The sequence below is a fragment of the Cyrtonyx montezumae genome, unplaced genomic scaffold (assembly GCF_038088225.1).
Source record: "Cyrtonyx montezumae isolate F1298 unplaced genomic scaffold, pur_monq_1.0 scaffold_7, whole genome shotgun sequence".
Lineage (NCBI taxonomy): Eukaryota > Metazoa > Chordata > Aves > Galliformes > Odontophoridae > Cyrtonyx > Cyrtonyx montezumae.
In genome coordinates this window covers 14,603,996-14,621,744 of record NW_027072078.1, presented here as the reverse complement: position 1 = coordinate 14,621,744, position 17,749 = coordinate 14,603,996, and the positions used below count along the sequence as shown (strand labels likewise).

At 35.9% G+C, this 17,749-nt stretch overlaps 1 protein-coding gene across 3 annotated transcripts in view; it reads left to right on the top strand.

Annotated features, from left to right (window-relative positions):
* ZNF385B (zinc finger protein 385B) overlaps positions 1 to 17,749 on the top strand; it is a 140,654-nt gene that overhangs the window by 107,483 nt on the left and 15,422 nt on the right. For all 3 annotated transcript variants that reach the window (XM_065750485.1, XM_065750486.1, XM_065750487.1), the window contains 2 exons: positions 328 to 438; positions 11,741 to 11,900. In XM_065750485.1, coding sequence (XP_065606557.1) covers positions 328 to 438; positions 11,741 to 11,900 — 271 coding nt within the window. The remainder of the gene's footprint in view (positions 1 to 327; positions 439 to 11,740; positions 11,901 to 17,749) is intronic.

Genomic DNA, 17,749 nt, shown 5'->3' with positions numbered 1-17,749 from the left:
CCAGGTGATACAGGCAGGCTTTCAGGAGGATTTTTGCAATTCAGATGTTACTGAAGCCTTTGGAGCATGGAAAATGTGCAGGATTTGGGAAGGGAATACTTGGTAGATTGAGGGTGGCAGCAACAGTGAAGCTTCCATTTTTTCATAAGATATTTTTATAAATATCTTATACTACCAATTCCCCAACTTGTGTTAAGTCTAATTATTATCTCTTTTTATATATCTCCAAACATAAATAGGCCTCCAGCATGAAGTTGGGGTGTTGTTTTTTTTTTCTTATACTAAATTCTGTGAGAAGTTGTTAATGGATTCTTGCTTGTTCTCCAGATGGATCCTGTGCAAAAAGCAGTCATAAACCATACCTTTGGAGTGTCCATTCCCCCAAAGAAGAAGCAAGTCATTTCCTGTAATGTCTGCCAGCTTCGCTTTAACTCTGACGTGAGTACTGGCTATTTTCTTTCCTTTTTTTTTTTTTTTGTTCATTCAAAAGAGGTATAATTAATCCAAGCTTCTTTTCTCCAAGTTGATATCCTGTTCTGCATACATTCTGCTCAACTTTATATTTTGCCCTCTTAGAGCTAGAAGTCTGGTGTTGACTGCTGCCATACACCTTTGTCCTGGTACCTAGGGAGCCAGCTGTACTTTTTTCTCAAGTTCAAGACTTTTTAAACATGGTTTGTAGTCAACCATATACAGAAATGCTAGTACAGCTGCACTTCTGTGCTTCCAGATAAAAAGACTGTCATGATAGCCAATGCCACATCCATTTACAGCAAACCACTGGAAAGTCCAATAACGTTCAAGAGGGAGCGAACAGAAAAACTGTGTTCTCTTAATGTCATACAATGTCATACCCACTTACCTTTCAAAAGACATTTTTTTCTATTGTTCCAATGTTCTTTCTGATAATGTCTCTGGATTTCTTAATGAAGTCGCCTTTCCAGTAGCTTTCAGTTGTAACAATTTTGAGTATTTACTTCTAGCTGTCTTTTGAGAGAGATAAAGTTCAAAGAAGCTACTTTCTGAAATATAATTCTAAAGGAAAAATGAAAATAGGCAGTCCAAAAGAACACATTGTCCAAAATGCCTGAAGTATGTATCCAGCTACTTTTACTCAAGCTGTGTGAAAAATAAATAAAATCAAGAAAGTTAGCAAGTAAAAAAAATTGTTTTAGAAAACTATGACCTCTGACACTTATATATTTGTTCTTAGGCTAATAAAAATTTTAAAACTCATTTTGTTGCTTCAGAGTGTAAGAACAAGTACTTAAGTGATGCATGAATATTAGATAGATATTTTGCTATTGTGAGAAATAGTTTGAAGGAAGCTCCTTAAGACTTGTCTTGGTACTACTAGAAATTCTCAATAAAGGCATATAAAGTCATCTATTGCTCTGATTTTTCTCTTGCCTCTACCATTGACTTTTGAAGCGGTTTGTAATGTAATTTCTCAAGTTTGACTTTCTTGTCTAGCCTGGCATGGATTTTGAAGCATTGCTGTCTTACCTTCAAATTGATTTCTGAGTAAAAAATCTGCCATCTTCTGACAAGCTTACTAAACTTTCTTTGAAGTAGCAATATCTACTTAGTTAACAGTTTTCTAAAGTCTTTTTTTTTTCCACTTGTTTCCTTTTTAAGGTTAAGGTTTACGTTTAAAGAAAATCTTTCTGCTCTGATTCCTGATCTAAATACCCACTTTTACTGATTAAGACAAGGAACCAATACAGTTTTTAAAAATTTCTGTGGATCTGAATTTTGCTTCTGAGTAGGATCTTATTTCCTCTCTGCGAGAGTGGCTCAGCCTGTTCCTGATCTTCCCTCTCCTTCTAAGGAGTCCCTTTTGATGGCGGGTCCTGTCCCTAGAGGATTTCACACTGACATTCAAATGGTCAGACAGTATTTCAAGGCAGACAGATTGAATCATAACTCAGTGGCAGAAGAAAGAAGAGATGAAATAGAATATCGTTTTGTACTTTTGCCAACTGAGCATTTTTTCCTATCTTACTTGTTGACAAGACAGAACAAAAAGTTCATATCATATTTTGCTTCCAATGGTGGCATTACTATAGCATGTCAAATTATAGCCTTGTATTTACAGTGTTGTGCTTCTTTCTTTTTATATGTGTTTAATACAAGCAGTTCTAGCTGTTAGAAGAAATCATAGCTCTTTTGTAATGGGTGGTTTTAAGAATAGATGAAGCATTATGACCATGCTGGTGGTAGTGATAAAAAGCAGTTCCTTCCTTTCTGGAGCATTTTTTCATAACAGGACATTCATAAACAACCTGGAAATTTGATTTTAAACTGTACTAAGACTCTAGGTAAGGTTATATTAATACTAGAAAATACTTGAATATAGAATAAAGTTTCACAAACATTTCATCACCAGAACATACAAAAATGTTTTGAGAACAGGTTTGCATAGAATAGTGCTTCAATTGTAAAAGCTGTGCAGCCTTTCATCAGATTATTTAGTTTCTCATGGGAAGCTTATGTGCAATTTTAAATCTTTCCTCCAGGTTTGATCTTCTGAGAGTTATTCATCTGTGTTACATTTTCAACACCCCTCTCCCCAAATGCGAGAACTTATTTTATATTTAAATGTCGTTCCTCTCCTACCCCTGTGATAATTTGCATTGTCACAGTGTTAGATAATGTTCAATTTAGCTCTACAAACTCTTCTACATTTCCTTGATGAAGATATTGGGCTTTTTTTGTTTGTTTGTTGTTGTTTGCTTGTTTGTTTGTTTTATGCTCATAAAGATGATGTATACTTTTTCCTTAACTTGATGTGGAGAAGGAAGTCAGATATTTCTGACCATCTTATCTGCTGAGCCTTTCAATGGATCATTTCCACTGTGCAACTTCCTGTGGATGTTTTGAGACCCTTCCTGGTGGCACAAAATGATGATAGCTTTCATCAAATCCTTGAGCAACATACTGTAGAAGATTTGCAGTTCATCCACTTCACAGTTTTAAATTCTTCCTTATTTATTCCTTTTTCTTATCTCTGCAAAGCTGACATGCTCCTTGTGTATGGTGGCATGTTGTTTATTTGAACTTCCTTTGACCTAAATTATGCAAGCAAATGAAACAAAAATGAGCAAAGAATTGCTATTAAGTTGTTTTCTTTTATTAAATGCATTTCATTTTCATGGTGTTTGAAGCTTCAGATCTGATCCTAGTATTACTTCATCTATTCCATTAATAATGTACAAACCAATGGAAATTTGTCTGTAGAAGAAGGTTGGTTTCCTTGCCTGTAATCTTTTATTCACACTCTTGGTACTTGCTGCTCTTGATCAATAGACCAAAATAATTCTGACTTAGTCAATTTATATTTGTCAAACCTCCCGTTAAGTTTGCACAGTAAATTGCAAAGGTTTCTTCTGCTCCTGTGTCTGCAATGATTGTGTTCTGCCATCGTATCTGGAGGAGGGATCTGCAGATCTCACTGAGCAGGAGGAGGAAGTGTAACATTAGGTTTGGAAAGCATTTTAAAACAAGTTGTTTTCATTCTGGGAGTAAATACATCTAATGTTGAAGTGATACCTTCTTTATATTGAGAAATAAACTCTGCTAAGATTATGCTACTTTTCTTCTAACATAATAAAAAAAAGTGGTGAGTTTTGCCATCACTGCCCTCCTCGTATAGTTTCTTCTTCACAATCAGATTGGATTACTTTTTGTTCTTAATCATGTGTTGTTTGTATTTGTTTCATAAAGCAAAACTTAAATAGCAAAAATAGATTCCTGCAAGGGTACAGTCAACTTTTGTGTGTGTGTGTGTTTGTATAAAAGGTCTCTAAATACAAGAATTTATTAGGAAGCAATTCTTTGTAAATGCAGGTAGAGCTGGCTGGAACAAGGCATATGGTAAATAGTTGGAGTACTTAAAAAATGATTGAGGTAAGTCCAAATTATGAATTGTTTACCTAGAGGGGTGAAAAACAGAGTTTAGTTTCAGGGTTTTACAAATAGAATAACTGTCAGCTTTAAAACTTAAGGAGGATGCAAAAAGTGATGTTACGTGGTTAGACTGGTTTTGTAAAAGCAGAATAAGAAGAATAAACCATTGATTGCTTGCTACTTTAGCTATTTTGCTTGTGTAAGAGTATAAAGAAAACGTGAAGTAACAATTTCTAATAGTATGGGAAGACTTTTGATGTGGCTTGTGTAGAAACTCTGAAAGACAAAACGTAGTCCATCTTTTTCTGGAGTGTTGTAATTTGGTGTATATATGTAGCTATAGAGAGGTTCTGTTCATTATCATTAAGTGTCAGTGTGACTTGGTGTCCCCTTTCTCCTTTTTTCCACCATCTCTGCCATACACCTTTAAAAGTCAGAAGCTATATGCTTTACTTGTACAACACTTACGCAAATCCACTAGTGCTAATCATTTCCCATAAACATTTCCCAAATGTGCCTTTAGAAATTAATGCTATTAACTTTGCCAGTGGGCAGACGATTGAGTTAAGGAAGATCATGTCTTTCTCAATTAAGGGAGATCAAATTTACATACCTGTGTTTATGTTTGCATATATTCAAGTACTCTATATTGTCTTTCATAAAATCTAACAAGTCATTTGAAGCTACGGTTTTTGTATAGAGTTATCCATGTATTTTTCACATGGTATAGAAGTAGCACATAGAAATTAGTTTGTTAAATCCAGGCAGTTAAAGCCATATCACAGCACTCTTGAGAGCACTGTGTGGCATAGTGGGCCTGCTGTCTCTGCTAGTGTAGATTTACACTAATATATTTCAAAGAAAATCTACAAGGGTAAAATAACAGAAGCATGTCAAATTTTTTGTATATTGCTATGTAGAAATATTTGAAGAAATATTTTGTGCTACTTTAATTGAGAACTGTGGCCTAACACATTTGTTTTTTTTTCTGAATTTTCAGAAAAGTAAAAATAAGTAAATTGAAGTGGAATGGAATAGAAGGTTAATAAAATCAAGTATTTGACTTTGCATAATTTTATTTACTTTTGTTAAAAGCAGAGTTGATTTGGAGATTCCAACATTTTGTGGGGATTGATAGAAGAGAGATTGGTAGAAGAGAGAGAATCCTCTTCATGGAGCAGACTGTCGTAGTGAGTCAGATCTTTTTTTTTGTATAGAGGATGCCAGAGCAAGAGATGCAGCTGTGCTCTACCATGAGGAAATGCAACATGCTGAGAAAGATCTAGCCTAGCCTATCAAAAATAGTTTCATCCTCTTAAGAATCCTGGGATTCCTTTCAAACCCATGGTTATATTTATATGGACTGTGGATAAGCTTTGTTAAGTAGGTGTTCATCTTAACTTTGTAGGTCTGGTCTATTGAGGTTATTTATGTTGCAGACATTCTAGCAGAGACTAAAAGCAGCTTGAGGAAGGTTTGCTCTATCCTTATAAAACTCATTACAGGGTCCAGTGACAATAAGGCACAGGAAAGATATCTGTTGCTGTCTCCCAGAGATTCCTTCTCTGTTTACTCTAGGCTTTCTTTTCTACTTCCCTCTGGCACATCTCCTGCAGATGCTGTGTGGCAATTAGTCCCTGCAGCAGCTGTGGAGCTTAGATAAGGCTATGCTGAGTTGTCTGTTCTTCTCTGCTCTAGCGACTGGCACTGTCACCTGCAGGAGAAACATCAGTCAAGGGTACCTATTAGGGTTTGACAAAAGTTTTTTTTTCCATTCTTATGAAATAAATAAAATTCTCTCTGTTCTATTTGCCCATTATTTGTTTTGATAGTCCACAGAGTTTTTGTACCTTGGGCACTAACTAATATTGTTGGTGCTAATCTAGTCACTTTTCTCTCCATCTGTACTCCAACTCAGCCACATTACACCAGCAGTCCACTTGATTTGTTTGTTTGCTAGTGTTCATTTATTTACATATTTTAAATTGTCATCTGTTGATTGCTTCTAAATGAAATATCTGCTACCCTCAGTGCCTGCTGTCCCTTGCTTGTAGGACGGTCATTGGCTGTGATGCAGCCAGTGGGTACCACCTTGTTGATACAATATCCTTTCATTGACATAAGTGTGTGTCTGCACAGCATGTTGTGCTCAGTGATTGATGACTGACACTGCCTTTTGGCTTTGGCTGCAAAGATTCAGAAATCAAGACAAAATGCCTTGTACGAAGATTGAAAAAAGCAGATGCAACAGTTGGACATTGAGATTTTGACATTCAACTTACTGTGTGTATATATACCTAGTAAAAATAATGTGATGATAGTGATCATCTTTTTAAAAAAAGCCAGAAGACAATTTTTCAAAGTTGTGGCTAGTGTTGCCAAACACTATCTTTGCAAATTTGGACGGATGTCAAAAAGATAACACAAAATAATCAATGACATCGAATAAAAAACTGTCGCCATCTTTTATCAAATGTATTACATTTTTCTTATAAATAAAACTATTGGATCTGATTCGTAGGGTTTGGAACATTGTGAAGCAGGAAGGGAGGTAATTAAAAGCGTAAATCTCAGGAATTTTTGAGGGCAGTTTTCTGTTTTGAAGACAGACCTGACAAAATGATGGAAGTTGTTAGCTTCATCGTGACAGAAATACTATGTGGTTACAGGGTGTAAAGAGTTAAAACATGCTGGAAGTTCTGTCCAAAAACAACTATTTAATAAAGCTGTTAACTGAGTTTGACTTTTTTTAATGATATGGCTGATTTTCACCACTTTTCCATTTTTTCCGTGTTGTAGTAATCTGCTTTAATATTTGAAGAAATTTGATTTCATAAAGCTACTGAGAGCTGAATTTTAAAAATAACATACAGCTTTGGTGTAATAAAAGTATAAATACTTCAGTTTTACAGATTACTTCAATTACACCTGTTCTTAACATCAATTGCATCTAAACTTCATACTACAGATAAAATTATTTTGTACAGGTGCATCAGGTTGTTATTGAAGTGATCTGATAGGTTCACATTTCTTCTCTGTGCAGTAATAAATTAAATTCATTTAGTTAGCCATTCATACACCAGATAAATTCTCAAACTCAGTCACTTGAAAACTGTCAAAATGAATAGTGCTGATTTCAAGTAGTCTGTCACTCCCCCTCCTGAGAGGGGCAATTTCTGTCATCTTTTGTACTGCAGCCTTAATTTTAAAGGTTTCTTAAAGGTACTATGGCTATCAGTGTCTCTATGATCTGTGTGTTTCCTGATTATCTTTCTTTGTACATATATGTAAACATACACATATTTAACTTTAAGCAAAGCTACTGACTGTATTGTATACTAATCATATTCATGCATTCTTAGAAAGCACTGTAACGTGTGAACGTGAAGATTTGCATTGCTGATGTTTTATTAGGTGGGCTTACATACATAAAGCATGCATTATGGCTAATGTATTGCATGTACTCTCACAGACAAACATGCTGATGCTTAGATGTAAAACTTAGTTGATAATGAAAAGCAGAAATTCACAAGTAATTTTAGATTTTGAATAAAATCTAATGGAAAATGTATTCAAGAGAGGAAAAGTTGTCCTTACTTCAACCAAGTCATTAATCTTACAGCATACAAAGTTTGCTAAGAACATCACAGTATCACAGAATCTTTAGACTTAGAAAAGACTTCTGAAGGGGATGTAGTCCAACTACCATGCAATGAACACCACAGCTAGATCCCTCTCAACAACCTAGAAAACATTTCATTAAGAATGGTCATAGTAATGCTAGTTACAAATTTTATTTTGCAAGACATTTAGTTTTTAGAATATGCAGAATAAATGTAATAATTTGTGTGAAGTAAAGCATTAGTTACGTTATTAGTATTGGATTGTGACACAATGACATCAACAAAATTATTTTACTTCACTGAGTTATTCCTAAATGCAGCTGTGTACACTGGAATGAATCATTATGCAACTAAAAATTATTGTGAATGGGCAAATATAGTGAGATCACTTAAGGTTACTTTTTTTTTTGGCTTTTATAGCTCTTGTTTGTTGTGAATCTGAAGAAACACCACTGTTGCTGTGTACATTTCTTTACATTCACAAATATAGTTTTGATTACATGAAATTTGCGTGAATTGATTGTTAGAGTTAATGAGGATCAAAAGTGTACATTCAGTATCCATTTCAAAGGCTGTATTCTAAGGGTAGTAGTTTTTAATTTTGCTTGTTGTTTTATTGGGGTTTATATTAAAAGTGGTAAGTTCTCTTTCTTTTATGCAACATGCATCTTTCAAACTATAACTTCTGGATTGTCAGAGCAAATGAAAATGAATGTTTCTTGTATAAGCTGAAAAGAAAAAAAGATATTATGCTGTGGCTTATTCCAAAGATATGTTAAATATTTCAGTTAATATATTACAGAAGCCTGTAACCTGTAATATATTGCTGTATTGTGCCAGAAACAGGTTGAAACAATGGGATTTAGAAAAAATAGGTTTGTATATGATGCGATGCAAGTATCTCATAAAAGTAGGGTTAGTAATGCTCAGGACATTAATAATCAGAATAATTGTTACCAGGAATAATCATAACATGCTTTCTAATTTCAGAGTGCTATGGATGCCCTTTTTGTTAACTGTTACTCCAGAAAATCTATAGATAGTAATTGTTTTTGTAGGAATTACAGGAAATTGCTTCATGTTGTTTCCACATTTTTGCTACCAAAAGCAATGGAATCAAATTATATATCTCACAGCAGATAATAAGCAAGCTCTGAATTGCAGATACCTCTGAAAATGTTGCTTTATCACTTCAAGGAATAATCCTCTAACTTTCTGCTTGAAAAGAGTATTTTTATTTCCATGCACAGAACATGTGTCGAAAGAGCCTAAGTAGCAAAGTTTTAACAAAATCCAGATGCTGGAAGCTGAGACTAGACAAATTCAGTGTGAAAATTAGTAGAATGTGCTTGACAAAATTTACTAAAGGTTGCTTTTCTGCTCACCACCCACAAAATAAGGGTTGGTTTGAGCAGCCTGGGGAGGGCTGGAATTTTTGGACACTAGGCTTAAGTAGTCACAGCAGTACCTTTGGGCCACATGATGTACAGCTCTGGATTTCTTAGTATAGAAATAGTAATTATGCAATTTATGTCAAAGGTGAGGCCATTTAGCACAATCCTTGGGTCTTTGCTTTGTGTTTATGGAAGTCTTAATTTTAATTCTGCTTGGGCTTGTTTGTTTTCAACAGGTCTCATGTATGTGAGGATTGAATGAAGGGAATCAAAGACTATCGTAGGTTCTGACTGATATTGCTGACACTATTATTGCAAATATCAGCAGAAAGGCTTATTATCAAGGATTTGACTGACTAAGCCTTTCTCTTGAGTGCACCTATGTCTCCTGTGTCGTAGCTTTGGCCCCAGGCAGTACATGGTCCTACCAACAGCACAGTGCACATGGAGAAGAGTTCAGTTATTTAAAGGGACATCATCAACTTTAGAGTGCTCCAGTGGAGAGTCTTGTCCTTGCTGTTATTGGAAATTGAAAGTATCATAACGGGAAGGGTAAACACACTCCTCAATTTTGAGCTTTGATTTCAGTACATATGTACATGTCTGTGAATAGTTTATTTTTTTTTTATGCTTGACACTCCTTCTAGCTCATCACAGAGCAATAGCAAAGTGCAGAGAAATGGACAAAGCTTGGCAAAGGTGGAGAAAGGCAGGGTCATGGTACTTCGCTCCTGTTCCTGCTTAAGGTGCATTGCACTAACAGGGTGCAAATAATCTGCATTCCTCTACCTCACTCAGAGCTGAGGAGCTCCAACCCAGAAGTTGACAAGTGTCCCTTTAAGTAGTGCATGTAGTAGTAGTGGTGGTATAGCTGTGTAGATTCTTTTTATAATTCTTAAATTGCATTTTTACGTTTTAAATTCCAAAAGTTTAAAAACCATCATGCAGTTTAATAGCAAGTGATGAATAGAATCTCTACTGTTTTTATAACAAAGATTAAAAATAATCTCAATTTCAAAGAAATTCAAAGTAAAGTTTATCTAGGAAGATTTATTTCAGAATGCTTGCTTACTGCAATCTATTTAAAAATGTATAGGCACAACATGCCACTATATGCACTGTAATTTTAAGGTAGAAAGCACTGTTTCACAAGGTGTACAATCACAAAGCTTCAGTGTGTAAGAACTTCATCCTGTTTTAACTGCAGTTCTCCACCAGTTTTGATGGTGCATATGATTTTTGTGAAGTCTCCACCAAACTGTCTACTCTGCTGTCTAGTCCAGCTGTTTCTACTGCTCAGTTATACTCTTCCATATAATAAAATGTATATTACATGCTGTCCAAAAGTGACTATATTGTAACACCTATTTCTGCTTACTTTATGACTATTAGCTTGTTATGGCAGCACTCTTTCTAACATCTGAGATGTTTGGATCCCATAATTGCTTTTTATAGGGCATGTAATTCGTTTTTAACACAATGAACTAAATAGGAAATGTCTTTGCATGGACTAGTGAAAGTTTCCTTGCACTGATGGTGTTATATGCCAGGTGCCACGATGTGGTCATCTTGGTACATGAAGCATGCTTTCTCCAAGCATTTTACTTTGATATGAAACTACTATATTAACTTCTGTAGTTAATATGTAACTTTCAATAGAGGCACCTAGTACTACCTCTCAAATCATTAAGAAAAACATTATGTTTGAAAATGGGAAAAATGCAATGCTGAGTAGTATGATGGAAAAGTTTATGAAAATAAATTGTATCTTGTATGAAACTTTGTCAAGAAAAGCACTGAAAGGCATTAGTGGAAATTTCCAAAATTTGAGGTTGCATTAAGCTTGCAGTGCCTAGGCTTTGCAAATAATGAAATGGCCTGACTTGTAAAGGCAGCTTGTCATGGACGTTCAGGAAGAATAATGGAGACTAAAGTCACTGAACAAGCATTTGTTTATGTGTCTTTAGTGGGCAACTTCAGAAACACTAAGCTAGTTTCTGTAGATACTTTTTTGACAAAGATGAAGTAAACATAGCTTGGCATCTATTTCTGCGGTTTTATTGGGGCAGACCAAGAAGAACACGTGCTACAATGCTTTAGTGCAGGAAAAGAGTAGAAGGAAAAAGAACTCTTTATTTCTTGGCCTTCAGGTTCTCATTTTCTTAGTCTTTAGGAAAAAAAAGAAGAAATTGCAAAGCAATTTATAAAACAATTAAGACTGATAAATATTTCATTTCTTGTATTTCACTTGGGTCTGTTGAATTTTATAGGTATGGTGTTTCTTCTTTTTATCCCTCCCTGCTTGATCTAACAGTGAAGTCATAATGTCATTAATGCCTGTTTCAATTGTTGTTACTGTAATGATGGAAATACTTTGACTTCTTTGCTAGATCAAACAGATAGATATCATCCTATAAAATGATTAAATAATTCTAACTGCAAGCAATAAAGACTAGGGAACAATACATAAAAATTGAGTAGCATCTTTCTCAGTTGGACACGTTTACATTTGTATAGCTCTTTAAATCTTTAAGCAGCACGGAAGCAAAGAATTAGATTAGAAGTAACAGAGCTATATCTAATCTATATGCCTTCTTTTTCCAAGTTTGCAAAAGCATGTACTGTTCATTAAGATTCTGACATTCGAACGTATGAGAAATTACATATTGGAAAACTGTTACTATAATGTTATTATAATTTTCTAGGTGGTATAATATGGTGCCTACTATTGAAAGTGTCAGTTTTCTGCCTTATCATCCATTGTGTTATACAGAAGTACAGAAAAAAGTGAGCCTGATTTGTTCTCCTTTGTAGAGCCAGGCCGAGGCCCACTACAAAGGAAGTAAGCATGCCAAGAAGGTCAAAGCACTAGAGGCAACGAAAAATAAACCAAAAGTTGGGTCTTCCAAGGACAGCGCAAAGGCTAACCCAAGCTGCTCCACGCCAGTCACAGCCAACATCTCTGACAAATCAGGTCAATGAAAACTTTTTGTTCTATACGTTGTTTTCTCCTTTTGTAGATGCTTATATGAAAGAATCCTACTGCATGATGCTGATCCATATCTTGTCTTTTCCAAACTGTTACGTTTTCTTGTATGGAATTGATTAGTTGTGATGCTATCAGAGATTTTTATTTTAGGTTTTATTTTTCTTTACATCTGATAAATGTGGTACAATGTCTCAGAATGCTGACGTTTGGTGGTTTGTTGTTTGTATTTTTTAATTGTTTATGTTCTCTTATCAAATCTACTCATATAAACTATGTTGTTCATGTGGTAGTAGTAATAGATGTGGGTGGGTGTCAAGTCTGAGATGTGCATATTTAGCTGAGGAACAAGAAATTTCACTAATTTTTTTAACTCTCTGAATAGAATTACACTGCTTCAGTAAGAAGCACACCCACAGAAAGGTAGTGGAGCCTCATGACACAGCTATTTCCTGATATCCACAGCTCATTAGTGCTTTAACTTTTTTTTTCCCCCGTGTCACTAATCTGAGGAAGATCAGTAACACTAATTGCAGTGCAGTTGTTTGAGCCACTTTCAGCTGTGTCAGTGTTGTGTTACCAAGTGAAACAGGAGAACTTCCTGAGCTCACTGACAGCCTGAAATATTGCACTAGTCATCCACGAGAGAGCATCTACTGTGGGTTAACCAACTGTTGGTCTGCTCAACTGGTTGTGCGTGATAAGCTTGGTGCTGCTTTAAGAGCTACTTATCCGTTTATCTTAGAGCTGAACTTGACTCAGATGCCATAGACTGATTGGCACAGATGGTTCTCTATCAAAATAAAAATAATTAAAAATTAAAAAAAGGAAAAAACAACCACTCTGATTTCCATAACAATTATTATTTGTTTCTCTGTTTTCTTCACACCAGCAAAACTGTCTTTGGGTCTGTAGCAGTGATGATGGGTGCCAAATTTTGGGATGATTCACCTAAAAAGTCACACTGCAGGTTTGAATGAGATAACATGAATCCGATAGTGTGTTCAGGGAAACAAGCCAAGTTACTGTAAAATAGCAAACTACCATCTGCTCTAAATGAAACATGCATTATCAAGTAGGAAGAAATTTAAAATATTTGTTAAATATTTTGCTCTCTGAAACACTATAAGTAGCTTCAGTTAAAACAGCTTACTATTCCAGGTGTACACTGTAAAAGCTCAGACAACTGTTTAGGAAGATTTCTATTAAAACTTCAGAGGAATTAATACGTTGCAATACATGCTGTGAGCATGTAGCTGTGCTGTTCACCCCCTGTCCTACTTGTGTCAAGTAACACAAGTTGTAGCCTTGTTACTGACTACCTTATCCTCCTTTCCAACTATTCCCTGTAAGTCTAGCACTATCTTATGTGTTTCTTAGGCCAGACTGCAGACTCTGTCCCTGACTTAATTTTCTCTGTAGAATGTGTCAAAATCCTTTCACTTCTTTATGTTCACTTTTTGGGAGGGGATTAAATAATCTGGACAACAGTAAGGGAAACCTACTCCTGATATTGCAATATTGTCCCTGTTTTGACATTATGTTGTTATATGCTATTAAATACTTGACATAAATTAGACAGATTGCCATCTGTGTCTGTTCGATTATACCACTGCATGTGTTTCTTCATTCAAAATAATTCACAGCAGCAGTTCAGTGGAATGCTGTCTTCCAGCCTGAGGAAGGACAGCTTCAGGGAACTGTATCACTTCACTGGTGGAGCTGTTGTTTAGCTGCTGTAAATACTGTTAGGTTCCTGAAAAGTGTTCATCAAGAAATGTCATTCTTGGTGTCTATGCCTTGAGTATGGAAGGAGAGGATAAGAAACTAAAAAAGGAAGAGAGTTTTGTGTTCCTTTTTTACTTGTTGCACTCATACTGGTATTCATGAAGAATGGGTAGGGAGTAGCATAGTGCATTGATAAACTCAGTTTACTATTGTGTTATGTATGTCTGCTAATAAAAGGACCCAACAGGCATGACTCAAAGCTTTTCTGATGTGCTGTCATTTTGAGTGACATGTTGATGTCTGCCCTGCAGCTCTCTAGACAGAACAGTTGCTATATATTGAGCTAAAATGTCAAGTTTGCTACAAAGCTACATCTTACATGGGTCAGACACAACTGATTTGGATCTCATGCTGCTTTTCAAAAGTGGTAGGTCCAGAAAAATAACTTCACCATTGGCTTAGGTTGTATGATGAATCTATCAGCAGTTCCTTTCAATTTGGGAAGTGTGGCTCCTAGTAGAGCTACAGAAATTAAATTAACATTTAAGGTGTTTTGAGGGGTTCTGAGGAGGATGTTACCACAGTCTGATGTACTCTGGAACCTGGTTTGAGTATGATGATGCCGAGTTTGCATGAGAGTGGTCTTCTCTGTTGCTGTTAAAAATATAATACAACTCAGCTAACTTTTATAAATTGACCATCAGCAACCATATAATGATTAAGCCATAGTACACTGAAGCTGAGTTTGCTGCACCCTTAAGTAAGTGGGTATATTTATAGTTTGGACTGTACCATTGCTATGACACTGCAGACTTTTTTGTCGGTGCTTTGAAGGGCAGGTGCACTGACAGGACTGGGAGCTGCTCTTTCATTTGGGGCAAAGATTACTTAACCTCCCTGTGGAATCCCAGGATTTTCAGGACGACTTCACACAAAAAAGTGCGTGTATGAGGGAAATCCTGTTCAGTGGTTTGTGAAGTCCTTGAGACTGAAAGATATTAATAGACAGTAATATATGTATTTTGTCTGCATACAGACAGTAATATATGTATTACTGTACTGTATGCAGACAAATGTAATTTAAATATGCACATATATGTATTTCCAGTAGAATGCACAGCTTTAGAAAAGGGCACGATCAACAACAATTACACAGAAGAGTTCAGAATATGCAGAGCGCATTTTAAATGTAGCTCTGAGAATGTAAAGCAAACTGAGGTCTGTGATCCCAGGCTAGCATCATCTGCTGTGATGAGATAGGCTTACACTGGTGCACCCTTCAGGAATATATGTGACAATAAATGGACTGGAATGTCACTATTTACTTATCAAACAAAGATGAAGTCTTTGATCATACTTCTGAATCAAAATAAATTGTTCAAAATGAAGCAGACAGATGATACATTATTACTGCCCTTGTATTTTGCTTTGATATGAAACTCAGAAAGTAAATGCAACTGTTTTAAACTTATCAAAAGTCAAAACCAGGATAGAAAAACGTCTTGTTCTGTCTTTGAGCCATTCTGGATATGATATGTTTCCGATGTGTCAGTGAGAACTGTTCATGAAATGATATGGATGGGCATTTGAAGTTCAGTTCTCATTCAAAAGTAAGATCTGCAGGCTCTGCAACCTGGGTTGCATTAAGAACGATCCCTTTGGATGTTCTTTGAAAAGTCATTTTTGTTCAGCATTTATATCTGCAATATCAAGCATATAACCTGGCCACGTTCTGGATCCTGTTTTAAAAGCTGGCTCCTCTCACTGCAGTTTTGTTCTGTAAGTGTATGTCAGAGCAGCTCAGTGTCAAGTTCAAGGTGTTGTGACAGTGCATAAGCACTGTGCTGGTCTACAGTGTATGGTGAGGACAGCAGGAACGTCATATAACTGGAATGCTGCTGTTTGATCCAGCTGGGCCCTTTAGGAATTACCATAGTTATTCCAGCTTGTTAAAGTTGCCCAGTGAGTTAGCTCAGATTTTGAAAACAGCCTAGGCATGTTGATCAACAGAAGCACTACTTTGTCTTGTAGACATATAGTAATAAGTTAGCTTATTAGATGGGACTGGTAGCCCCAAGCTTTATTAAAAAAAAGTTGACCTTGAGGTCTTGTCTATTATTTATAATTCATTGAGGGCTTTTCTGTGGGTGCTTTGACAGTATAACTGGCACTCAGTCAAAACTGACAATTGGGGCACCCCCTTAGTCATATTGCTTGCATTGCTTATTTTAAAATTCTTCCTGCCAGTGCTCAAATTCTGAACTTTTCCATATGCTTCTCTGTACTTTGAGTAGTCATTATGCACAGTTTCTTGTTGATGAACCCTTGAGAGCTCCTGGAGGACTCAAGGTCTTTCTTCAGTCTGACTATAATAATGTTATCTCATCCAGATCAGAATCCCTGCCTCTAATGAAAGTGATTACAAGTACCACTAACAGAAAAATAAACTCTGTGTCTAACAATAAATTGTTGAGTTGTTGCAATTCCTATTGAAGCTGAAAGAGGTCAGTTTTTTATTTCTTCATTCATTATAACAATCAGGAGGATGCGTAAGCTGGAATTTGCTTTGTAGGAACTGTAAGCATTTTCTACCATCCTAATATAAAAGAATGGAGTACTCTGATGTATGCTAGAACATTCATGTGTCATGTATTGCTAGTATAATGTATTATTATTACTTCTTCCATTTATAAAAATTGGAATTTTGTTGAATAATTTTTTAATTGGCATACTTACAATTAAGGCATTTTTTTTCTTACTTTGGATAGAGAGAAGGACAGACAGTAGAGTAAATGAGACTGACTGTGCTAATGTAGCTGGACTTTGAGCCACAGCTTAGAGATACTCTCAGCTACTTTTTTTTTTAAGTTATAAATTTACACTTGTTTAAGGAATTCACTTAAATATATTGAATCCCTCAGCAGTACTTTTCTGTTTACATCAGGCTTCTGTTTTTCTTGTTTGTTCTGTTAATGATGCCTGTTGAAAATCCAAAGATTATTTTGAGTGATAATGGAATGAGAAATTAATCTAGAATGTCACAATTTACTGCTAGATGATCAAATAGATCTCATTTCGCTCTTGAAAATATTTTTAGTGTTATATTTTGGATTTTTTTGAACTGGGTCATAATGATTGTTTTCATGGATATGTATCAGTTGTTGTAGTAGGCATGGCTGGGACTTCGGGATGTTACACGATAGGACCTCCCCTGCTCTGTGACTGATTAATGAGGAGTGCTTAGGGATGTAGACGATTATAGATATATGTATATAAGGAGCTGCCATGCCTTATTAAATGACATTTTCTACTTCTCCATATTGGTGTCTATGTGGAAGTGACCCTAGCGTGGAAAATCGCTAGCCCTCAGTGGTCCAATCTCCAAGAACGGAGTCAACAATCAGTATTGTGTAATTACACAGAGAAAATGCCAGCCTAACCAACCCAGTCAGTAGATTACAACCATACTGAGTACAGGTGAACAATATGCCCCATTCCTGAAGACTTTCAGGGTGAGTCTGAATCAGCCCCTGATTTGTCAGCTTCATCTAGCTGTGGATATCGCTGTTCATTGCGGGGGACTTGGACTAGGTGGCCTTTAAAGGTCCCTTCAAACTCTAAGGATTCTATTATTCTTTTATGTGCGATGTCATTCTTTGTTATGATTGTTGTTGCAAGACATTTCAAGAGATCTTCAGGTGAGAAAGTGGAGAAAGAAGAAAAGTGGGACAAAAAAGCAGCAGCTAGCAAAAAGCAAGTGTAGGACTGAGACACCAATGTCACTCATCTCCTTTGCTGTTTTCTGCTAGGAAGAACAATGATCCAGAGTTATCTGGAAAGGTGAGAGTTATAGATTGGGATTTTGTAAAATTTCCAAAAGAGAGAAATGATATATTCTTTCCCGTTTCCTCAAGATTATGGTGGTTCTGTTGGTGAATGACTACTATTTGCATAAGAAACATTTCATTTGTGAACCAAGCACAAGGTATGTTTTTAGATGACTAAGGAATTAGAATCAGTGGAAGTTCTCTTAATCTCAAGTGGACTGAAGTTAGACCTTTAAATTGGCTAGGAAGGAAAACTCAGCTAAAGACAGCTGCTGGTTTTGT